The following is a 24,323-nucleotide window of genomic DNA, read 5'->3' on the forward strand; positions in this document are numbered from 1 at the left end:
GGCAGCCATTTCGGATGTTATGGCCACGTGGGCCCAGGGGGGCTTTGGGGAGGGAGCGAAGCTCTTCAGATCCCTGTTCCTAGGGGACAAAGGGAACCTTCAGGGGGGAGGCGGCCCAGAGCCACCCCAGCTGAAGGCCACTTCCCTCCCCTAGGTGGCACTGTGCCTGGCACAAAGGAAAGATCAGGAAATGATCTGAAACCCGTTCATTCCTCCCCCTGTCCCCAGGGGGGGCCAATGAGGCCAGCGTCCCAGGCCTTGTGGATTCAGCGAATGTTCATCCAGGGCCCACTCTGGACAAGGCCCCGGCCCTTCCAGCTACGGGGATGACCACCCAAGGCAGCCTCCACACTGTGAAAGGGTCAGGGATGCTCTGCTCCCGCAGGGGCTCCTGGGAGTTCAGACTCCTGAGCCGAGGCCGGGGGGAGGGACCCTAGGCACGGGCTTGCCTCTCCCCTCCCTTTAGGGATGCCCGAGAGCGTAAAGGACGTGGGTGAGGCCACGCAGCCGCATCTTCCAGCTTCCAGTCTGCCCGCTGCTGAGCTGGGCCTGCAAGGAGGACGGTCTAGTGAGCAGCAGGCCTTGGGGTTAGGAGGATCAGGCAAGACCGGATGGAGTACAGGGAAAGGAGGGCGAAAGGATTGGAGCCCTGAGGGGGAAGATGAGCTTGTGGTTTGTCCTCTGGGCAACCAATGGGTGACTGCCAGTCCATAGCGCGTGGTCAGGGCTGGGCATTAGGCATATTAGTGTGACACCCAGATTGAAATGGAGGGAAACTGCTTGGGGGACTCCTGGAAAGAAGGCCCCGGGCCGAGCTGCCAGAGGCAGGTCCCGGGGGTCTCCCCCCTTCCTTCTCTCTTGGGCATCCCCCAATCCCAACAAGAGGCAGGGATAAAGGGTGTTGGGCCTCCCTTCCTGATCGATGGCGCACTTAGCAGAGCCCTCCCCATTCCCCTGGCACAGAAGCCTTCCTGGGCTGCCTCACGCCTCGCCCCCATCTTGTCTCTGGCTGTCTGGGGCCGCTGGTCGCTCTGCATCCTCCTTTAAAGCCCTCGTAGCAGTCACTGAGGACAGAGGCTGGAGTCTGGAGCTGCCTCCCCTGTCCTGTGGCAGGAAGCTGCGACTCGGCCACTACATTGGCTTCCTTGGGAGATGGACTTAAAGAAGCAGTCTGAAGCCTTTCGGTTGGTCTTGAGTACCTGCCAGCCTCCCTTTCTGTGCTTTCTCTCCCCTCCTCTGATACTGGCTCCTCACCCCAAGTTTCCAGACCCATTCTATAGAGAGTTGCAGCCCGAGCAAGGTTAACTGGTCACTAAAAGCAGCAAGTTATGTCCTTTTCCTGGGCATGTGTATCTTATTAATAAGCCTTCTAGATCCATAGATTCTTGTTGAATTAAAACCCTCACCTTCCATCTTAAAATCAGTACTATGTATTCACTCCAAGGCCATGGGAGTTAAGTGACTTGCCCAGGGTCACACAGATAGGAAGTGTCTCAGGCCAGATTTGAACCCAGGACCTCCTATCTCCAGGCCTGGCTCTCCATCCACTGAGCATTTAGTTGCCCCCCCTCCCCCCGCCCTGTCATGTGTATCTTATTAATAAGCCTCCTAGATTCATAGACTCTTAAGCCATTCAACCAAATCAATGTTTGATGATGGACTTCAAGGTATCTAGAGCTAGCATATGGGACAGTCTTGGGCAGGTGACTCAGCTCTTAGCATATTCATTTCACTTTATGTTTGGATTTCTAATTTCTTTAGCAAAAGGCATTGTTGGGATGGCATAGCTAAAACTCTGGTACTGAGCCATTCCTCCCTACCCCCGGTGGGCAGGTTTTCGGTGCTAGCAAGGTCTTTGTAGCCCAGCTGGCCGGTTCACCACGGAGTAGGAGGGCACAGTTCTGCTGGGCAGGCCGATGCAGTCATCCCAACTCGCTCTTTGATTGGCAGCTGTATGACTTCAAGGCCTAGAGAAGTGGGGTAGCCTTGCCTGGTTTCCTTTTGCAAAATGAAGGGATTAGACCGAGGGTCCAGGGAAGGAGAGCCAGGGGGCTCTTTACCAAGCCCCAGTTCTGTGCCCAGCCTTCTGCTAGGTTGTACCATGTGGGAGATGGAAGGCAGTCTCTTGGAGCATCCCAACACCTTGGTGGGGAGACACTTTAGAATCCGAGGTCTGGAGCTAGAGGAGTCCAGCCTCCTGGTGTCACCAATGAGGAAATAGACCAAGAGAGGCTATGATTCACCCGGGGATGCAGAGGCAGGATTTGAATCCAGCCCTTCTGGCTTTAGAGCCAATGCTGTCTCTATTGCACCTCCCTCATTTCCATTCTCTCATGGAATGAACAATTGCTAAATGAAATGGACTTTAAGAGATCAAAGAAGGCAAAGAACAAGGCTTGAAGTAGTCAGGTGAAGCCCTCTTAGGGAAGCATGGATGGGGCCTGGAAAACAGGTAAGATGTGGAAAGGATCTTGTCTAGTTTACTTAGAACTAAAGAGTGACTGTGGCTCAATCATGTTGGAGCTGTCGTATTCCATTCCTATCTTCCTCCCCCCTCTTGTTAAGGCACAGACCTGAGTAGGGTGGGAAGAGCTGGCTGTGGACTCCCTTTGCAGCTGAGCTGGAGAATTCAGTCCTAGATTTAGAGCCAGAAGAGACCCCAGAAAAGCACAAAACCCTACACTGACCCAGACCCGACCTGCTCTGGCTCAGAACCCCTGCGAGAAAGCTCACCTGTTTAGCTCCACTCAGGTGTGAATATCCTGCTTTAGAACTACTCAGCACTCAGGTAATGGATTCAGAGATCCTGCATTTCCACTTGTTGATTCAGGTCTTCCCTGCCTAATGCCACTCATTACTTCATTAGGTGAAGCTGGGCAGATGGCTCCATGGGAACAGGCTATTAACCTGCCCCTGGCCAGGAAGTTAGACTTGATCTGGGATTCCACTGTAGAATCCATGGACGGTATTATAAAATGGATAGGACAGCCTTATGCTCAATGGGGACAGCTCTTGTTCTTAAATTATCCGAGGCACGTTCTCATGGACAGTGGGTCTCCAGGATTCTCTTAGTCCCTGAGGCAAGGACCATTTCTTTTTTGTGATTTATCTTTTCCTTAGGACAAGACTGATTGAAGAAACTACTTTATCCCTGGGGTAGACATTTTTATTATTAATAACAATAATTATAGCTAACATATAGCACCTACTATGTAACAGGCACTGGCTAAGTGCTTTACATAAATTATTTCATTTGATTCTCACAGCTCTGGGAAGTCGATGCCTTTGTTCCTATTTTGTTGTTCAGTAGTTGTTTAGTTGTGCCCAATGCTGTCACTCCATTAGGGATACTGGAGTGGTATGGGTATGTCATTTTGTTCTCCAGCTCACTTTACAGATTAGGGAACTGAGGCAAAAAAAAAAACTGAGGGTGGAGTGACTTGCTTAAGGTCATACAGACATAAGGGTCTGCCCTCAGCCAGGGAATGCCTCTCCAGCCTTCTTTGTCAATATTGGATTGAGCAAGGGGCTCCCTGGAGAGTTTTTCCGGTCTTCTATTGGTTAGTATTCTAGCATTTGTAGTGACTCCATTGAACTCTAGATGGAACTCTGTGGATCTTTCACACCTCGTCTAGACACGGACACTAGATATGGGGAGGCTAGATGACCACTGTACCGGCCCTTCCAGCTAAGCACTTGATGACAAAGCCAGGGAACATATTTGTCTACCAACCCCAGGGTAACTCCTCTCTATCTTGTGGTGCCCAATTTACTTCTTCCCTGCTCCCTCTTCCTCCTACGGCTCCCTGCTGGATGCTAGAGCTGTCGAGGGTCCCTTTCTGTTCTCCCAAACTTGGGTAGTTCTCCTTGAGGACACTACCCGATTGTCAAGGGTTAAGATTGTGACCTGAGACGTCAGGACTTTGAAGGGGAAGTCGGAAACAATAGCAGAGCAGAGGTCACATATTCCTGCCTCAGGTTGGCTGGACCTGGAGGAATTGTTCTGAGGATCGAGGCTATGGAAAGCCATAGACCTGAGGAGGAAGGAGAAGAGTGACTCCACCCTGGTTTTCCTCTTGAGGGCAACAAGGCAAACCGAGGTAGGACTAGGCCTAGTAATGACAGGCTGCTAAGTAGGTCAGGAGCCCTGAGGTCAACTCTTTCAACTTTGGAAGCAAAAACAGATCATAATCTGTGTCTCAGCTTCTCCACTGATAAACGTTTGCTGCCGGAGTCAGGGTGAGAAGAGACGATCCCCAGAACACCAGAGAGCATTCTTTTCACCCTCATTTGGCTTTCTCAACTCAATGATGTGTGCATATATATGTTTATATATATATATATATATACACACACACGTCTAAATATATGTGCAAGGCATTGTAGCTAGCATTTATGAAGAATTTTAAGATTTTGCAAAGCTCTTTACATATGTAATCTTATTTAGTAACTTCACCACTGAGATTGGTGCTATTATTTTACATATGAGGAGATAGATCGTTCTATAAAGTTAAGTGACTTGCCCAGGGTCATACAGCTAAGACTGAGACCCAAGTCCAAAACACTGTAGCACTAGCTGTGCTAAGTAGCATGGTTATAGTCTTCTCTGTATGTGTGTGTGTGTGTACATCATATACACATTAAGTAAATGCAAGCCAGTTTGAGAAGAGAAAGAACACAGAAGTAAGGAGAGACAGAGGAGATGGCATATCAGTTGAGCCTTGAAGGCAGCTAAAGATTCTAATTTGAACAGAGAGTGTATCTTAGAAGTGGAGGGGCAGCCTTTGCAAAAGTGTACAGACCTAGGGGCTCTGGGTGGCTCAGTGGGTAAAGCCAGCCCTAGAGATGGGTTCAAATTTGACCTCAGATACTTCCTAGATGTGTGACTCTGGGTAAGTCACTTAACCCCCATTGCCTAGCCCTTATCACTCTTCTCTGCCTTAGAACCAATATGTAGTATTGTTTCCAAGACAGAATGTAATGGTTAAAAAAAAAATGGAGACCTGAGCTGGGATGCTGAGTTTAGAGACAAGTGGTTGAGTTCAGATGGAAAAAAAAACCCAAAACCAAACCCAATATGTGAAGGGGTGCAATGCAGAATGTGTAGAGGCAGAAGCGTTATTCTCGAACCAATAAACAAAACCAATGACGATTGGTGGGCAGGTGAGTGATAGGGTCAGACATTAGAGAAAGATGACTTTAGCAGCTACTTGCAGCCTGACTCAAAGGAAGATACTAAAAGCCAGATCAATGAGAGAGCTTTTGTCATGGTTCAGGCAAGGGATGATGAAGTAGTTGGTGATGGTGATGAGAAGAGGGCAGATGCGGACACAGACCCAATAAAATCTGGCACCTTGCTAAATCTGAGAGATTGGGGATAGGAGAGAGTCAAGGATGCCTGAAGATTGGATTTGGCTCTCATTTGGGATTTAGTAATTAAATCCCTGGCGACCAACTAAAAATTATTCAGTCCAACCATAAATTTAACAGATGCCTCCAAAGTTTTGATTCCAGTTGGCCAAAAGGACAGTGGTGGTGCCTTTAATCCAATAGGGAAGTTGGTTGTAGGGATGGGGAAGGGGCTGCTGCATTCCATGATCACAGTCCATTAGACTGTGAGCTACTTGAGAGCAGGAACTGCCCCCCCTTCCTTTGTCTCCCCAGCACTTAGCACAGTGCCTGGCACATAGCAGATACCTACTAAATACTAGCCTACTCACTGAATGCCGAAGGGATGTCCAAGTGGAGGTATCCAGCAGATAGCTGGGAAAACTAGAAAGAGTTGAAGACTGGAAGTATAGATTTGAATGTCATCTGTGTAAAGGCAGTGGAATCCAGAGGAGATGATGAAATCAAAAAGAATGTAGAAAGAAATTAGAGCCCTTTTGCAACATCCATTTTTAGGCTCAATTCACTCAGGCTAAAGATTAAACACGGGGGAAGTAAAGAAAGAGAAAAGATGGTCCCTACCTTCAAGGAGCTCACAATCTACTAAGAGGGAAGAGAGAGACCATGAAAAAGAAGCTGAAAGGGGAGGAGGGTAAGGAAGGAAAGAACCCTGCCTTGGGGCATGATGGAGTCCCGCAGCCAGGTGGGAAATGCCAAGGTGGCTGAACTCTCTCCATAGAAGACTTCAGAGGAGTGCTCTGATATCTATTCTTTCCAATCAAAGGGCGGAAGGGGCTGGGGGGGGGGGGTGGGCAGGGAGTGTTGAGGAAGTGTGTGAGATGGATGGTGTTCCATTAGAGGAAACTAAAAAACTATTGCCTGTCTGGTAGGAGATAAAGCCAAGAGAATGTCCAGTGGGGGGTGGGGTGGGGGGAAGTGGTTGATAGTGTTAAAAGCCTCAGAGAGATTCAGTAGGTTGAGGATGGAGAAAAAGCCATTGGATTTAGCGGTTAAGAAGCCACTGGCAACCTTGAAGAAAGTAATTTCAGTCAAGTTGGAAGCCAGATTGGAGGAACTGGGAAGTGAAGGAGTGAGCAAGACAAGGCAATGAATGTAGACCAATTTTTTTTTTTTTTTTGGAGTATGTCAGTGAAAAGGAAGAGATAAGATGTTAGCTTTGGGGAACCTCAGGGTCCTGGAAAGGGCAGTTTTTGCTGTTGTTGTTGTTGTTGTTTTGTTTAAAGCCTGAGGGAAACCTCTACAGGATTGCAGGTAAAGAGGAAGGGGCAGGAGAAAGGAGAAATGAGAGGCAATGATGGAAGAGAAGCTCAAAGGATAGGAGGTTTGACCATGGCAAAGTGAATGGCCATTTTTTTTCTGAATTATATAGGTCCTTTCCTATAAACATGCCATGGCAGTTCTAAATTGAGGCCAACCTGGATTTTCTAGCTTCCCTGAAAGAAGGAACATAGATTTAGAGTTGAGCAGGATCTCAGAGGCCATCACATCTAATGATTCTAAGGCTCCAAGAGATGATTTGCCTGTTGTCTTCTAGGGAATACAGTGTAAAGATTTAAATCCAGGTCATCTGACTTTAAATCTAGTACTTTTAATCTCACACCACCCACCTTTCTTTCCTTTTCCCCATGGACCAATTCCACAGTTAGTCCTCAAAGATCAGTCCTTGGAATGCTGCCCCAGAGCTTTTCTGATCAGATCCCAAGTCCTTGGTGTTCTTAAAATGTGTTTTGTCTAATCATCAAAGCAACTAGTTCCCCAAAGAAGCTCCTTTTCAGCTTCTGAATAGTGGCTGTCCAACAGAAAGGACAGGCAGCTTTTGAAAACTGGGTTCTCCTCTCTGTTCATTATGGATATGTTTTGGGGGTGGGTCAACATCTCTTTCTGTCTCTACATTTTACTCATCCATCCAACAGAATTTATTAAGCACTATGTACAGGGTCCTGTGCCAGCCACTAGGAAAGATCCAGAAATATGAAACTTGGTCCTTGCCCTTAAGGAGATTCTAATCTCTTTGGAAACATAAAGTTTTCTTTTTTTTTAATTTATTTTTTTTAAATCCTTACTTTCCTTCTTGGAATCAATACTGTGTATAGGTTCCAAGGCAGAAGAGCAGTAAGGGCTAGTCAATGGGGGTAAAGTGACTTGCCCAGGGTCACACAGCTAAGAAGTGTCTAAGGCCGGATTTGAACCCAGGACCTCCTGTCTCTAGCCCTGGCTCTCAATCCACTGAGCCACCCAGCTGCCTCCATAACATAAAGTTTTCTAACGGAAGTCTATTTTTTTTTGTGGCTTGTACCCTACTTTGGCCTTCTCTCAGCAAAAGAATATGATCATGTGACCTTAGGCAAGTCCCTAGAACTCCCTAATAACTGAAAATTTGCTTTAATGATATCATATAGTCATATAATAAGCTTGTTGAATAAATCACTATTACTGAGTCTTTAGTCCTTTGACCAGAACTTGGCTCTTTCTTTTGTGGACACATTTAATTGCCAAGAGGACAAGGAATTATCCATAGGAGTATCTGAATGGTAACTTTTTTTTGGTTCTATGTTCCTCCCTTGCCTCTACATAAATAGTTGAGCCTATTCTGCATCCACCACCCAATGGTATCAAACTCAACTGGAAATGGATCTCTGCTGGCCAGGAACATATCAACTTAGAAAACCACAAATTAACATCATCTATAATTCATTTTGTTAAACATTTCCCAATTATAAAAAAAAGACCAACCCTTACCTTCCATCTTAGAATCAATACTGTGTATTGGTTCTAAGGTAGAATAGTAAGGGCTACATGGAGGGGGTGGGGGTGGTTGTGACTTGCCCAGGGTCACCCAGTTAGGAAGTATCTGAGATCAGATTTGAACTCAGGACCTCCTTTCTCTAGGTCTGGCTCTCAAGCAACTGAACAACCTAGCTTCCTCCCTCTCCCCAATAACACTCTAATCTGATTTTGGCCTTATTCCAGAGTTTTATGAGCTTCTTGCAGTAAGCCTTGAGTTTGATACTCTGTCCTACACTATGTGTCAAATATGAACTAAATGCATAACTAGCATATTCTAACCCTAAGTATGGTTCTAGAATCAGGGACAGGTTAAGTGCCATTTTCCAGCTATTCTTTTTTCTCCTTAAGCCATTACCTTCCATCTTGTATATTGGTTCCAAGGCGGAATAGAGGTAAGGGCCAGGCAGTGGAAGTTAAATGACTTGCCCAGGGTCACACAGCTAGCTGAGGCTGCATTTGAACCAAGGACCTCCCATCTTTAGGCCTGTTGAGCCACCCAACTGCCCCTCCTAGCTATTCTTCATCATGCTTGCCTATAGAAGGAAATAAAACCCAATTGGGGATCTCAGGATATCAATTCCACCACCATAAGGTTACTTCCAAGGCACGAAGAAGCTATCATTCAGTTGGCATTTCGAAGAAAAAGAAGCATGGAGGTGCCCCCTATGGAATCAGGAAGAAGGGGGTGGCCAGAGCCAAGACAGTCAGAAGCTTACAGAATAACTGGTATAAGGCAGGAGGAGGAATTAGGATGATCTTGGGCTACACTGAGAGGCATAGATTTGGCTCTAGCCATACTGGCATTTAAATAATACTTATATAGTAATTTTGTCTTACAAAGAGCTTTAGAAACATTTTATTTAATCTTTACAATAGCTCTGAGAGTTAGATGCTATTATCACCTTTTTCAGAGGAGGTGTAAGGCAACTAGATCTTAAGTGACTTGCATACATACATACATACAGTCATACATCTAGGAGGTAGATGAGGCTAGATTTAAACTCAGGTCTTCCCAACTCCAGTTTTGGCACTCTATCAATGATACCTCTAGAGTTGTGGTGAGGAACCTATGCCGTGTATGCTGGAAGGGGCTGCTCCCTTCCCTTCTCTGCGAGTGCCTGAAGATATTTCTCTCGTCACCCGCCTCTCTGCCCAGCAGCCCAACGGGAGCACTTCCTCCCTTCCCTGTCTAGGGTAAGGTGGAGGCTCCCATGTAGCATGAGGGTTGCAGTTTGGGCACTGCCTTTAAAAGGTTTGCCATCCCTGCTCTAGAGTATGGCCAGGAAGGTTAGGAATAAACTGTAGACTCCTCAGAGGTGGGCAGTGCAGAAGGTAAGATGGTGAACCTCAAGTTTTTGCCAATGGGCCCTGGTTGAAGAGACTGGGGATGGAGAAAAGAAACCTTGGGAATATGATTGCTATTTTTAAGGATGTGATGGATAGCCTTGAGGAAGAGGACCTGATTTGTTCTCTTTAGCCTATGAGGGCAGAGCTAGAAATCATGGGTGGACAATACAAAGAAGCCTGATGTCAGGGAAGGCTCTGCCGTGTGAAAGGTATCCAACCTCTCTAGTGTAAAGGGTAATTTTAGCATTGTGACCTAAACTATATTACTTGGTCACCATGGATATCCCAAATTAAAAAAAAATACCCAAGTCAGCTGGAAATTTATGGTGATTTAATTAATATAGTGGAAAGAAATTAAGAAGAAGGGAGAAGGAAAGGGTGTAGGATTTCTCCCGCCTGGCTTGTGCCAGGAAGAAGATTAGAGGCTCTAGGAAGGTAAGGTTTTGGAGAGTAAAGGAGGAAGGAATCAGCCTGAATTCCAAGAGGGCTCAGCCAAGATGCCTGAACCTGAATTAGCTCAAGGGCAAACTCACCACCCAAACCCAGACAAATAGCTGCCACCACACCAAGATGTCAAAACACTTAGCATGTTGCCAGCCAGAGTCGCCTCTCCAGGGAAAGAGAGTGAAGAGAGGAAGTCACGTGCCCTATATAGACAGTTTTACATCGCTTTCCTGCGTCTCATCTGTACCAATGTTAGCTTAGCTTGACTTAGGACAGCCCAGGGGTCTGTCCGCTATTTCTGCATATGTCTGTTGAAAGCCATCTTCTTAGATACTTAATCTTTGAGTATGGGTGCAGACATTCCTGACCTTATTAAACTAAGTAGGGTAGAGAAATGTAGAGTTCCCAAGACCTGATTCTGTTAGACCATGTATCTCCATTGTTACAAATCAGGAAATAGCTAAATCAAATCTTCTAAAGTATGGTCTGAGTAGGGTGGAGTAGTTTTAAAATTCATACTAGAAGTCCCCCCCCCCCCAAAAGGTTGAAGGGTTACTTATCAGGAAGGTTGGAAGAGGAAGGGGTTCCCTTTTCCCTATGGGTTTGACTTGATGGCTACTGAGGTCTGTCACACTTTCCCAGAGTTCAACACTCTTGCTCCAGAGACCTTTAGTCCAGTAGGACTGGATTTCAAGCACATTTTGTGTATTAGCTCCTCAATGAGGTGAACTTCCTCCCCCTCCCCTCCCCCAGGTAGTTTTGCTATTCCTATGCAGTCCCAGAACTCTGTACAAATGTGTTTTCAGAAGCAGTGAAGGCCATGGTGGACTCTGACCTCCAGTCCTGTGGCTTTGAAGCATCTGTTGTCACTTATGCTTTCCAGCTGTTCTTCACATGGGCAATTCAGTTGACACAGCCTCCCTCTCTTCCCACTGAAGATTCCAAGGATCCTGACACCCTGCTGACTCGCTCTGAGTGACAGTTGAGGCAGCCTTTCCTAATACAGCATGTCCACTTGTTCCTCCCATCCCTGACCTCTTCCCTTGTGTCCTGTGCTATCTTCTGCTTTGCTAGGAAGCCAAGCCCTGAGACAAGACACCATGGGTCCAGGAAGGCCTTCATCCACCACCCAGAGGGAGTGACAGATCACAAGAGATGCTCAGACAGATCAAGAGATGCTAAAGTCACCCAGGGCTTCTGTGCCTGTAAAGCACAGATATGGGAGGGCCAGTTCTCTTCTCTGCCTGACATCAGGATGTGAGGCACATGGCATTTAATAGAAACCTGTTAAATAGGAGCCAGCTCTCCTTTAACTGATGCTGCATTCAGAGAAAGAGCACGAAGCTCCTTCGGGTGCCCTTCCTGAAGGATGGGGAGAATTTAGACCCAAGGTCCCTAGAAGCCCTATGGATTAACTGCCAGGCACCTTCTTCCTCCTCTCATGGCTCTTCTGGCTGGATAGCACCACCATTGTTACTTGCTTGGCATCCATCTGTGTCCCCATGACTTGGCCTATAGAGGTAGATATGGGCTAGGAGAACAGTTATCCTGGCCCTGGTACAGTAGAGGGAGCCCCAGCCAAGGCTGATTCTAGAGGAGTTGTGAGAGCTAAAGAAAGGGGGAAGAGAGAGACAGAGAGACAGCCAGACAGAGACACAGAGACACAGACAAAGAGACAGACAGACAGACAGACAGACACAAAGACAGACAGAAACACAGAGAGGGAGACGGACAAAGACAGAGACACAGAGACAGACACAGAGAGACACAGACACAGGCAGGCAGATAGATATAGTCAGACAGAGACACAAATAGAGAGACACAGAGAGACAACCAGACACAAAGAAACAGACAGAGACACAGAGAGAGACAGACAGAGATAGACACAGAGACAGACAAAGACACAGATGGACAGAGACACAGAGACAGAGAAGAGAAGGGAAGGGAAGTAAAGGAAGGAGCAGGGGAGGGAGAAGAGGCAGACTATGTATATAGGAGTTGGGTGGAAGGTGAGCAAGGATGTGGGGAGCAGGACATAGCATAGCAATGAGACAGAGTGTTCAGCTCCCCAAAGACAGGGTTCAAAAGACCCTTCCCTTGTGACCATTCCAAGAATCCTTTGACATTCCCCATTTCTTTTGTGGCTGTAGGATGGGAGTGAGGTCTTCTAACCCCATCCAGCCCAGGGCTGCCTCACCCACTTTGCTCCATACCATAATAGGCCTCACTGTTATTAGTGGGTGAATGGGGAAGGCTGGAGGGGGGCCAACAATGAGGACGGGAAGCTCTGGGGAGATAATCGATCTTGGAGACACCATCTTAAACCGGGTGATTAGGAAATCCCCCGCTTCTAGCACCTGAGGGCCAGATACCCTCCCCAGAAATAAGCAGAGCAGATCCGTAGGGCTGGCCCATGGGGTGAGGGACTCCCTAAGTTCTCTCAAGGCAGGTAGTTTTGTCTGTCTCTGCATCTTCAGCCTGAGAGAGGAGCGGCTAAGCAAAATATCAGAGGCTTACATTTCCAGAGCACTTTCTTCAGCCCTAGATAATATAAGCAGGATAATCCCTATTTTACAGATAAGAACACTGAGACTCAGAGAGGGGAAATGATTTACCTGGACCCTTGTGCATGGTGGGTGCTTAATAATCGACTTGAAAGGATTGATAAGACCAGACCTCTAAATTATCATAGCATCTGGAGCTGGAAAGGGTCTCGGAGAACATCTCATCTGATGTCATTTTATAGAAGGGAGCACAAAGCCCAGAGTTCATGTTGACATTCAGGGCAGAGGAAGGAGATAATAAGCATTTAGCTAGCATCTATGAGGCACTTCAATGGATCCTTAAAAGAAGCCTGCAAGAGAGGTGCTGTCCTCATTAGATAGTAAAGGAAACAGAGGCAAATAGATTAAATGGCTTGACCTTTGTCACACAGGTAGGGAGTATCTGAGGTTAAGTTAGTCACCAGGCTCAGTGCTATCCACTGCACCACCCAGCTGTCTCCACTAAGCAGAATCAGGATTTGAGCCCTTGTCCTTTTGACTCCCCAAACGGCTATTCTTCGTGCAATGACACATAAGAAATACTTAGGCCTTCCACCAAGAGTCCCTCATATTGTCCAACCCTATGGAGGAGAAGGCAAGCTGGGTTTTCCTCACCTTAATCAAATCAAGGGTACACTAGTTCCCAGGAGGCCAAGAAGAGTCATGAGTTGGCTTCCTTTGTTCTGAGGCACTTTACTAACCACCCTTCCCCATCAATATGCTCCTCTGTCCTTTCGAGATCCAAGCTCTCTTGGGTGGATTGGTTACTTTATTGTTCCTGCATAGATTCCATATTCCTCAGGAAAATGGAAGGTTTTGCTTGAGCCATCTCTACCTTTGGAGAATTGGAGACCAGACCTGCTGGCCAAGACTTCCAGACCCTCTTCATCCTCTTAGGTATGCCAGGGCTCCATGTAGTTCACATGTCTGGGGAGAGAAGCAGACGACACTCATCCTGAGTCCTACTTTCTATAATTATGACACACTCCTGCTGTAGATTCTCCAATGACTTCCTCTTTTATAGAGTCAAGGGTTATTGGAGCTGGAAGGGGAACTTGGACATCACATAGGGCAACCCCCTCATTTTAAAGATAAGGACACGAAGTCCAAGACCCCAAATGGGGTTATTGAAAGTGTTTTGTAAGGAGCCAGGCTATATCCTCCCCCTCTTCCTCTTCCCTTTTTCTCTGTTTGGCATTCAAAGCCCCCTCTACATTCTAGCCTCCTTCTCTCTCTCCATATTTGCCATCATATCTGCTCTCCAAATTTCCCTTCACTCTGCCCTCCTCCCTATCCCCTGAAGAGACCACACTCATTTCCGCCCCTTTGCTTTAACTCATGCTGTTTTCTTGCCTGGAATGCCAACCCTGTTTCCTCCATTCTCCAAGCCCCACCTTCTCTGGGAAGCCTATCCCAACTGATCCCTCTCTTCTACAACATTTATAGTTATTGCCACCCAGCTAGCACTTTATTTTTCCTGCTTATTTAATTTCCTCAGCTGGTTATAAGTTTCCTGAGGGCATAGATGACTCTTCTAGTTCTCTCCTATCTCTCTGTGGTGCTCAGCATGGGGGTATGCATAGAATGAACACTCAATTTTTTTTTTGGCTGAATCAAGTACTCCTTTCCCCATCCCAAACCCTTCCCTCTGCCCAAACTGGGAGTGAGGTCTTCTAGCTTTTCTCTCTGGCTCTCCCAACATCTGTGACCCTTTTCAGAGTCCCAATGCCTAGATGGTATGTGAAGTCCCTTCTGGTTCTGACAATCGTTTAACACAGACCCATTCCATAGATGTGGGCACTGAGGCCCAGAGAGGTGACATTTTTTGTCCAAAGGCATACCCAAGTCTTTTTACCTCCAGCCCAATGCCCTCTCTGCCACTGTTTTACACTGGGGCTCCTGTTCTACCCTGTTTCTCCTTCCAGCAAAAACCCTAACCTCATTTCCAGAGCATTCATGGGACTGGACAGCTCCCATGTGCCTGCACTGTTTTATTAAGTGATTGGTGAGTCCTTCTATTCTGACATTATGTCCTAGTGACTTCATAGAAGCCATCATCCATCTTAGCCTCCAAAAACCCTAACCAGTGGGAACTAAGCCCAATCTTAGAGAGGGGACACTTGGCTCAGACATGGCAGGTGAGGGGCTGGATCCCGGGCAGGGGTCCCCATTCCATTACCTGTAGGCAGTGCTAAAGCTTCGGAAAGTGTTCCTGTGGGGAGAAAAGCAATACTCCTTAGATCTGAGGTGGGGAGCCAATACCCTGGTTCCCATGGACAACCTCAGATGGATCACTTACAGGGTGTCATAAGGCAGGGGTTTCTGTCCATACTGGTCAAGGCTGGGGTTCTGGTTAAGGCAGTACTAAGAGAAGGCAAGAAAGGAGATAGAGACCAGTAAGTAGTAGCCTTTTGGCTCAGTTGCCCTCATGGAAGCTTAGAGATCTTTGGGGCAGTGGCTGTGTGTTCATGGGGGCCAAGGGTTCATGCTGCCTCCTGCCCTCTGCAGTCACTGGATTTGGAAGCAAAGCATGAGATCTAGAAGGGAATTACCCTTTCCCCCCATTCTAGTTTCCTTATTTGACACATGGATTCTTGGAATAAATTGCCTAAGATAGGGGCTAAGTTGAATCCTCCAGTTCCTCAGAGGCCTTGGAGGGATTTGGGGGTGGTTGGGTGTGGAATAACCCATTGGCTCTGCCTGTATTTCAGTTGTGAACGCTAGTCAATGCTATTGCAAAGAATGGCCCAGGTAGGCCTTGGAGAGGGATGATGGCATCAGGAAGAAAGGCTATTTCTCTGTCCCAATTAATCATCATCTCACCTTACGCATGTAGGATACTTTATGGGTTGGCACAGTGGTTATGTAAGGTTATGAGAAAGGAGGCTTGTATTCCAATCTTCATTTTGCATATGGGGAAGACTGAGGCCCAAGAGAAAGGAGTGACTTGCCCAAAATGACTGGCTAGTTCATGGAAGAGCTGGGATCATAAGATCATTGACTTAGACCTAGAAGGACTCTCATAGATCATGGATTTAACACCTTTCTCTCCTTCACATCACCGCCCATAGCCTCATTTTATACATGAGTAAACTCAAGGCTCATAAAAGTAAAATTATTTGCCCAAGGTCACACCTAGATTCTCAGACTCCCAGTTCCATACTTAATGGAATCTAGGGAGCAGAGATGTAAATTGGGGGTGATAGCTGGTCTTCACTGGCTTAAAGGCTGGGAAAGTCTCTGCTCCTTCCTTCCCAGACCTCCTGAGAAACCCTATCTTGTCACAGAAGTCAGAATGAGGGGCTTCTATTGTGGTTCCCTGACTCCACTCATCCCCTCCATTGAGGACCACCAGAACACTCCAGTGGTCTTCTAATAGATGAAGAGGAATTGTTTTTTCTATGTTCTGTTCCAGCCAGAGGAGAGGAGAGAGAGATGTGGGAGCCGCCTCATTCTGCCATCATCTTCCTTCCTACCCTACTTCTCCACCTCACCCTCTTTGAGGTTTCCAGGCTGACAGGGACCCTGTACCAGTAGAAACATGACTGTGCCTGTCCTGTGCCAGGACCCAGGATCACCAGACGGGGGGGGGGGGACAAAGATGACTCAAGTTATCCTACCCGCCAGCACTGGGTGACATCCGGCTTCAGGTACCTCACAGCATAGCCACTGAAACCCTCAACTGTAGAAAGAGAAAGCAGATGATGCTCAGTTGTGCCCCAAGCCCAGGTTCTGGTCCATCCCTTCTATTACACAAGAGAGAGAGCCCAACCTACACAGATGCCTGCTTGTCTATGTGCAACACACCCTCCAACCCCACAGACCTTATGTCTGCCCCAAACCTTAAACCCTGCTCTTCCGGTCATGGTATTGTTTCTAGAGAGTCTACCTTGCCCCATTCTAGACTAAAATGGTTCTGTTAAGGGAATAGACCAATTTTACACATCATTTGATGAGAATGGCTCCCCTTCAGCCAGCAATGAGCAGGCCCTTTGAAAATAGGACACAGAGGGGGCAGCTGGGTGACTCAGTGGATTGAGAGCCAGGCCTAGAGAGGAGAGTTCCTAGGTTCAAATCTGGCCTCAGACACTTCCCAGCTGTGTGACCCTGGGCAAGTCACTTGACCCCCATTGCCTAGCCCTTACCACTCTTTTGCTTTGGAGCCAATACCCAGTATTGACTCTAAGATGGAAGGTAAGGGTTTTTTAAAAAGAAAAAAGAAAAAAAAAGAAAAAGAAAATAGAACACAAAATAGGTAGATTTTAATCAGAGGACCATGGGGGAAACCCAATGTTGAGGGGCCTCAGAGTAGTTGGGGAAAAACAAAGGCCCCAAAATCCTAGTGGAGGGTGGGGTAGAACCCTGAAAATAATGGAAGATGGAATCCACCAACTAATTCTATCCCAGGCAATCTCTGGGCTGAAGCAGAGGCTTCTACTGTCTAAAGAGAGGCGTTTCCTTGACCTCTCTTTCAGCTCCCAGGCCCTTGCTTCCTTCATATTTTAGTCTGACACTTAGGGATCTGATGGACAGGAAAGGACCAGCTAGAGGGAGAAAGGTTGGGTTTCCAGGCTCCACAGGACCTGGAGGTGGGGGGAAGCAACTGCATAGAGACTTCCTGTTCCCTCCTATTGGATCTGTTCATGATAATGTGAAGATTGGATTTGGCTCTTCCGATTGTAACAATGAAGGTACTTAGATAACTAATGTCTCTAAAGAGTGTTCAGCTTCACAAAACCTTTTCCTCACAATATTTTTCTGAGGTATGCTGTGCAACTATTTTTTTTATTTAAAAATTTTATTTTATTTTGTACTCATACCTTCTGCCTTAGAATCAATGCTAAGGGCTAGGTAATGGGGTTAACGTTAAGCGACTTTCCAAGGTTACACAGCTGGTAAGTGTCTGAATCCAGATTTGAACCCTGGACCTCCTGTCTCCACAATTGAATCTCTACCTACTGAGCTACCTATCTGCCCCAAGTGCTTTTATCATTTCTGGTTTATGGATGGGGAAAACAGGCTCAGTTTGTCTACATAGTTGGTTAAATGTCATAGCTGGGACTAAGGTTACTAAATTGGAAACTTAAAAAAGCAAACAACCCAAACCAGTTATAAAATGTCACATTATTAAGAAACAACTGACTTCTATGATGAGATGGCTGCCATGCCCTCCGAAGGGCCTGGTAGATAGCCCTGTTTGGCATGCGAACCCAGATTATCCAAGACCACCAGCCATTCCAGGCCTCAGGGTCAGGATAATACAAAAAGGGGAAGCCTCATACTCCCCACAGTCCATTCTCTTGTTTCATCTGGTGAAGTGGGAAGGAATTATTACCCTTATTTCACAGAGGAAGAAATGGAATGTTGCTTTGGGTCAACCATAATCTGTAGTGGAGCTAGACTAGACATCAAGAAACTTGATACACTCAGAATTTGGCATGTTTATGGTTTTGGCCATAATACCCAGAGGTCATAGGTGCTTACTATATCCCTTCTTCCCTCTATTCCATCGTCCGTCTGTCCCTCCCTCCCTCCCTCTTTTCCTTCCTTCCTTCCTTCCTTCCTTCCTTCCTTCCTTCCTTCCTTCCTTCCTTCCTTCCTTCCTTCCTTCCTTCCTTCCTTCCTTCCTTCCTTCCTTCCTTCCTTCCTTCCTTCCTTCCTTCCTTCCTTCCTTCCTTCCTTCCTTCCTTCCTTCCTTCCTTCCTTCCTTCCTTCCTTCCTTCCTTCCTTCCTTCCTTTCCTTCCTTCCTTCCTTCCTTCCTTCCTTCCTTCCTTCCTTCCTTCCTTCCTTCCTTCCTTCCTTCCTTCCTTCCTTCCTTCCTTCCTTCCTTCTTTCCTTTCCTTCCTTCCTTCCTTCCTTCCTTCCTTCCTTCCTTCCTTCCTTCCTTCCTTCCTTCCTTCCTTCCTTCCTTCCTTCCTTCCTTCCTTTTCTTTTCAAAATCTAAGTTTCTCCACAGTACACCTTTGGTCTTTTTGTCTGAGGACTCGACTTTTCACTTAGTGAGCCTCCAGGCCTGTTCCTACCCACCCACCCTAGACCTCCTCTACTCCCCACTGACCAGTCTTATCCACAAGGGGAAGCTTGAACTCTCCTGCTGCAGATACAAAGCGGGACCAATCTTCAATGGCATGGGTGTGGCAGGGCCAGTCAATTTTGTTAATGCCAGGTGCTAGTGGTGCCATCTTCCCACCCTGGTACTTCTTTTTAAGCATCCGCCCTGTCCCGGTGATTTCCTGTACAGAGAGACCCAAGACCCAAAGTAAAAGAGGGAAGAAAGATAGTTTCTGGTTTTAAGATACTTAGATAATGGAGGCAGGGGTTGGGGTAGGACAGTCCCCAAAGCCATGGACCTGAGTAGAAGAAATATGGCTCCCGCAGGACCAGAGGAGTGTTTGCCATTGGACCTACCCCACAGCCAGGACAACTCAACCCCTGATTGAAACCAGCAATGTCACAGGACCCAGGAGTGGGTCCCATCCTTCTTCCCCTGGCTCAGCTCTTCTCCTGTTCCATATCACTTCCCCACCCTGACAAGCCCTGACCCCATCAATCAATCAATAACCATTTATTAAGTGACTACCACACACCAGGTGCAATCTTAGGTGCTGGGGATTCAACTGCACAAAAGAATACCCTTTGGTAGATGGAAGGGCATGGCTATGAGCTGAGTCCTAGGACCCTTCCCTCTTCCCACTCAAGGTCACCCCTGAGCAGGTAGGAGGGAGAGCTTGTTCCCTTCCTCTTCTGCTTAGCTAGACACAGAGAGAAGACACTCATTGCTGCTGACCACCCTGACCTGGGACTGAATGCTGGAAGGGTGTCACCTCAGTCATTTCTGTTCTTTATGTCTCTATGAATAATAGGTCTGAGGGATTAATCACATCAGTGACTGGACCCATTGCTGGAAAACTCCACAGTGTGATTAACAAGACAATAGATTTCCATGTGGGACTTGGTCCTTTGGAAGGAACATAAGCCAGAGAGGAGAAGTTGGGGCTGGCGCTGAGGGAGCTGACCCTACTTAGTCATCCAGTCACTCCTTCCAAGCATCTTCCCTCTGCTCCCCACACCACCATTCTCCCTCCACCTTCAAGCTGGAGTCATGTCTAGGAGGGTCACTCACCAGACTATTCAGTCTTCTATTGGGGACGCCCAACAAGTTGAAATGGGCTCGGGTGAAGTCATCTGCAAGTAAGAGAAGCAAATGGTAGCTGGTGTGTGTATGTGGGAGTATGGGTGCTTGTGTGTCTACGGGTGGTGTGTGTATTTGTAGAGTGTGTCTGTGTGTTTGTGGGATGTGTGCTTGTGTACTGTCTGGACTGATGGTGGATTTGGCCCCGTGTAAAAAGTACAACATGTGTGTTTGCTCTGGGCAAAGGCCTTTGACAACTCTGGGACTAGTTCTATAATTGAACCTTTATCCTTGTGCTGTGAGATATTAAAATGTGAAGGTGTGTGTCCCTGTGTATAGTGGTTCGGAGCTCTGAGGATCTATTGGCATGTGTGTTTCTGGAGAATTTTATCGAGCCTTGGATTATCGACGTTGTTGTTGTTGTGTTGTTTCAGCCATATCTGACTTTTCATGAACCCATTTGGGATTCTCTTGGCATAGATATTGGAGTGGTTTGCCATTTCCTTCTCTAGATTATTTCATAGATGAGGAAACTGAGGCAAACAGGGCTAGGTGACTTGGCCAGGGTCACCCAGCTAGTAAATGTCTGAGACTGGATTTGAACTCAGAAAGATGAGACTCCCTGACTCCTTCAGGCCTAGTGCTCTATGCACTATGGTGCTATCTAGATGCTATTGTGGACAGGCTCCTCAAAGAGCTTCCCAGCTCCCTGACCTTCTTTGATGTGATGTGAGGAAGACCAGGTATGGTTCTTCCCCTTTGCCAGATGGAGAAGGTAAGAGGCCACTATTCTAACTGCCCCTTTACAGTGAAGGAATCCAAGGCCTAGGGAGGTTGATCACCTGTATTTGACTCCAGGTCCATGGCTCGAAAGGCGCTGTGCCATATTGATTACACCATGTTACATGGGGAAAACAAAACAAAACTTTGAAGACGATAAAGTCTAAACCAGACATTCACAGCCATGATCATATTTGATCTTCTGTGGCGGCAGCAAAGTAGCGGGGAGCTCTTGGGACCTTGCCTCCACTGTGCCAGGTCAGAAGACTCCACACAGGTGGCCTAGGCGGGCATTACCTTTGTTGCAGAAGGTGGATGACCGGCAGTGCTGCTCAGGGAGTTTGCCAATGACCGAGTCCATGTCCATCCGCCTCAGGGTGGGCAGGTAGGGATGGTAGAGTTGCTGCTTCACCCCTGAGAGCATGTTCTTCTGTGGTATCACGGGGAACATGATGGCTGGAGATACGAAAGTTTCTACACATTTATCATTCCAAGGTACCAAGTCAATTATCCGAGCCATGGCTAGAAACCCTGCGAGATGGATAAAACCAGATGACAGATATGTAGTAAAGAAGGCAGGGTTGTGAGACCATGGATCCACAAGGTCTTGGCCCCTTCCCTCCCGCCAAGAACTGAGGAGCAAGAGGAGAAACAGAAAGAAGTGAAAAAGGACGGAGAAGTGCTTGGAGAGAAGGAAGAACAGTCCAGAAGCCTTGAAATTTCAGAGCCAGCACTGGGGTAGACCTGGCTGATTGCTCCCCCATCCACCCAACTCTATCCATCAATTCCCATCTCTGTCGGATTTGGTTTGATAGAGGGGGGTAGGGGAATGTGGTTTTCTAGGACCCTTTTCCATTACTATGTCATGCTAACCTGAGTTCTTCAGGTCTTGCAGAAAGTCTTGTGAACAGGACCAGACACTAGAATCTGGGAATCTGGTTTTAAGATTCTGGCATCTAGCCCAAGCTACATCCAGACTCTTCTGCAGGACCAGGACATTGGAATGGATGCCTGAGGAGCTCCATGATGCCCAAATGGAGCAGCCAGGCCTGAGGAGATTGATAGCATCTGTCTCACTGGCCAGCTTGTCCTGAGGGTAGTAGGACATCTCTGCTCTTCCAAAGGCCAGGGCCTGAAAATGACTAAGCCTCCTTCTGCCCCACTAGCCTCACTTTTACTTCTCTCTTGGCCAGGAACATTGATTGGAGCTAAGAGAGAGGAGATCGAAGCCTAAGTATAGGCTTAGCCATGATCTCCAGGAAGGCCAAGTAGGACTGACCGAGACCATCCTTATTTATTCTTTGCTTCTCTTCCTCAGTGCTTCCCTCTCCAACTCCTCTCTTCTCTTTCCAAGGCTACCTCTCTCCTTTTTTTTTTACTGCCATCCGAAAACTGGGAGTATATAAAACAAGGCTTAGGAAGCTCTTTACATTAGTTATCTCATTTGATCTTTAAGGTAGGTGCTATTACTTTCCCAATTTTTACAGATGAGTAAGTTGAGGCACAGAGAATCTAAGGCCTGAGTCCCACAACTACTAAGTATTTGATACAGGATTTGAACTCTAGTCTTTCTGACTCCAAGTCCAGAGCTCTATCCAATGCTCCACTTGGGCTCTCCCATGCCCAAGATGGACTAAAGCCTCCTGCTTGGCACTGGGACTTCTGCTTACATTTAAGGCACCACTCTGTGATCAGAAAAATGAGCAGTGAATTCAAAAAGAAAAGGAAACTCAGCTCAATTAAGAGCTTCTGCAACATAAAAGACCTAAGGGAAACAAGGCCTCCTGAAGTCCAATTTGAAGTATCAGTCAATGAGTCAGAAGAGACAACAGGGGAAAAATTAAATTGGATAATAAGTATATTGAAGAAACTCAAGGAGCACTCCATTCAGTTTTTAAAAACACACACAAAGCACCAACTGGGAAAACTACAAAATGGTAGTTAAGATCTGAAAACTTTGATACAGGAGACAAATAAGAGAGTTAATGAAATAAAGCAGAGACCAGTAGAGTAGATGGGGAAACAAAATGAAAGAGAAAACAGGCAGCAACAGACTTGGGAAAAAATGGTGGAGGGATGCATAGAAGAAACTAATTTGGAAGAATAATAAATTTGGAAAGCAGAGAAAGAAGTACAAATATTAGATTAATTAAGGTTGAGGAAGATACTGAAAAGAAATTAGGGAATTGAGAAAAAATCTCCAGCTCTAAAATGAGAGAAAATATAAGACAACAGCAAGAAGAAATTCTTAACTAGGATTTATCAACACATATTTTATCAGTCAGTCAGTCAATGAATCAGTAACTTATTAAGTGCTTTTTATGTGTCAGTTACCATGGCATTAGTATGAGCAGTCAATTTATCGACTAAGTACCAGAGATCAGAAGGAAGGCAAAAACCAATTCCTGCCCTCAAGGAGCTTCCACTCTAATGAGGGAGACAATATCCAAACACTTATATGTTATATACACGAGACAAACAGGAGATAATCAGCAGAGGGCAAGCACCCAAATTCTAAAAACAAGAGAGTAAACCAGAGCAATACTTCAGGAGTGATAGCAGAATTTGAATCAGAATCCATTTCTCCTGGTTCCAGTTGAGTGTTCTTTCCCTCAGTGTAGTATGATAGAGAATCTCCTAAGTCCTTCTCCATCGGAAGTCTTCTGCCATCCCACCTGAGATGGATATGCACTCAAAAACATGGGAATCTTGAAGCAGGAGGAAGGAGGAAGAGCAAAATCCAGATCATGAGGCCCCGGGGGAGAAGGTGAACATGGGAAGAAGTCTTGAGGCAGAGTGTTCTCCTGGAAGGTTTTGGGAAGTGAGTGAGCATCACAAAGGGTACTGAGGGGACCAGGGTGCCAAGGAAAGGGAAGTTTCTAGGAGGCAGAGGAAGTGATCAGTAAAAGAAAAAAATGGATGATGGGATTAGAACTGGGAGAGACTGGAAGGAGCATTAAACTTTGTTTTAAAATGGGGGAGAATAAAGTCTAAGGGGTTAAAAAGTGATCCAATCTGGCTAAGCTAGAATTTGATAGCAGACTCCAAATCTAGTGTTCTTTCCACTATTTTTTTTAAAACCCTTACCTTCCACCTTAGAATCAATGCAATGTATTGGGTTCCAAGGCAGAAGAGCGGTGAGGGCTGGGCAATGGGGGTTAAGTGACTTGTCCAGGGTCACACAGCTTAGAAGTGTCTGAGGCTAGGTTTGAACCCAGGACTTCCCATGTCTAGGCCTGGCTCTCAATCCACTGAGCTGCCCAGCTGCCCACTTTTCCATTATTTCTGAAGCTAGCTCTTTTACAGAAAGGGAGGCGAGAGAAGGACTCAGAAGGGAGTTGTTTGCCAGTAACAAATCTTGCCTACTTTGAAATCCTCAGAAAGGCTGGCTTCTCTTGATTCTAAAGTGGGAGATCACATCCGGGGACTAGTTCTGCTGCACTTGTGAGTTGGGTTTTCTCGTGGATCCAGGTCACCATATGTCTTCCGAGGGAGAAGCCCAGAAGTAGGAAGGGAAGAAAGATCAGTGCTTCAGAAAACCTGATTAAAACAAATAAATACTCTGAAGAGACAATAACTCTCCTTTCTCAGTTCCTCCTATTGTGAGGTCTCCATCCCTGGCCCTTCTGTTTACTGATCTCCTTATTCACCAGGGCAACGGACAGCTCTGATCCCAAGTCTTTCCTGGCCAGGAAAGGCAGGGTTGCTAGGTGACTGGAGATGTGTCACCAAAGTTACCTGGAAACTGGTGACCCCTATTCAGCCCAGCTGAAAGGAAACCGTCCCAGTTGGGGAGGACTCTGGCCAGCTGCTACTGAGGATAAGAGAAGCTGTTCTTCAGGGAAGGAGAGTGTAAACCTCAAATTTTCCTTAGACTTAT

The 24,323-nt window shown here is 46.6% G+C and overlaps 1 protein-coding gene across 3 annotated transcripts; it reads right to left on the reverse strand.

Annotated features, from left to right (window-relative positions):
- Positions 1 to 13,207: 13,207 nt before the first annotated feature.
- SPMIP8 (sperm microtubule inner protein 8) lies at positions 13,208 to 24,111 on the reverse strand. 3 transcript variants are annotated; one of them, XM_007477496.3, is made up of 9 exons: positions 23,810 to 24,111; positions 22,989 to 23,247; positions 20,741 to 20,974; positions 19,655 to 19,716; positions 18,590 to 18,764; positions 16,151 to 16,212; positions 14,830 to 14,894; positions 14,710 to 14,742; positions 13,208 to 13,457 (listed from the first exon to the last, which is right to left on the reverse strand). In XM_007477496.3, the coding sequence occupies exons 3-9, from the start codon at positions 20,961 to 20,963 to the stop codon at positions 13,424 to 13,426; spliced, it is 654 nt and encodes a 217-aa protein (XP_007477558.1). In that variant the 5' UTR covers positions 20,964 to 20,974; positions 22,989 to 23,247; positions 23,810 to 24,111; the 3' UTR covers positions 13,208 to 13,423.
- Positions 24,112 to 24,323: the final 212 nt, after the last annotated feature.

This window comes from Monodelphis domestica, chromosome 1 (assembly GCF_027887165.1).
Source record: "Monodelphis domestica isolate mMonDom1 chromosome 1, mMonDom1.pri, whole genome shotgun sequence".
NCBI classification, from domain to species: Eukaryota; Metazoa; Chordata; class Mammalia; order Didelphimorphia; family Didelphidae; genus Monodelphis; species Monodelphis domestica.

Excerpts from the sequence above, each read along its gene's own strand:
- SPMIP8 (XM_007477496.3), bottom strand. The coding sequence starts at position 20,963 with ATGGCTCGGATAATTGACTTGGTACCTTGGAATGATAAATGTGTAGAA. Across the intron at positions 18,765-19,654 it reads ATAGAAGACTGAATAGTCTG|GAAATCACCGGGACAGGGCG; the intron begins GTGAGTGACCCT and ends CTCTCTGTACAG. Across the intron at positions 14,895-16,150 it reads ATGTCACCCAGTGCTGGCGG|TACTGCCTTAACCAGAACCC; the intron begins GTAGGATAACTT and ends GCCTTCTCTTAG.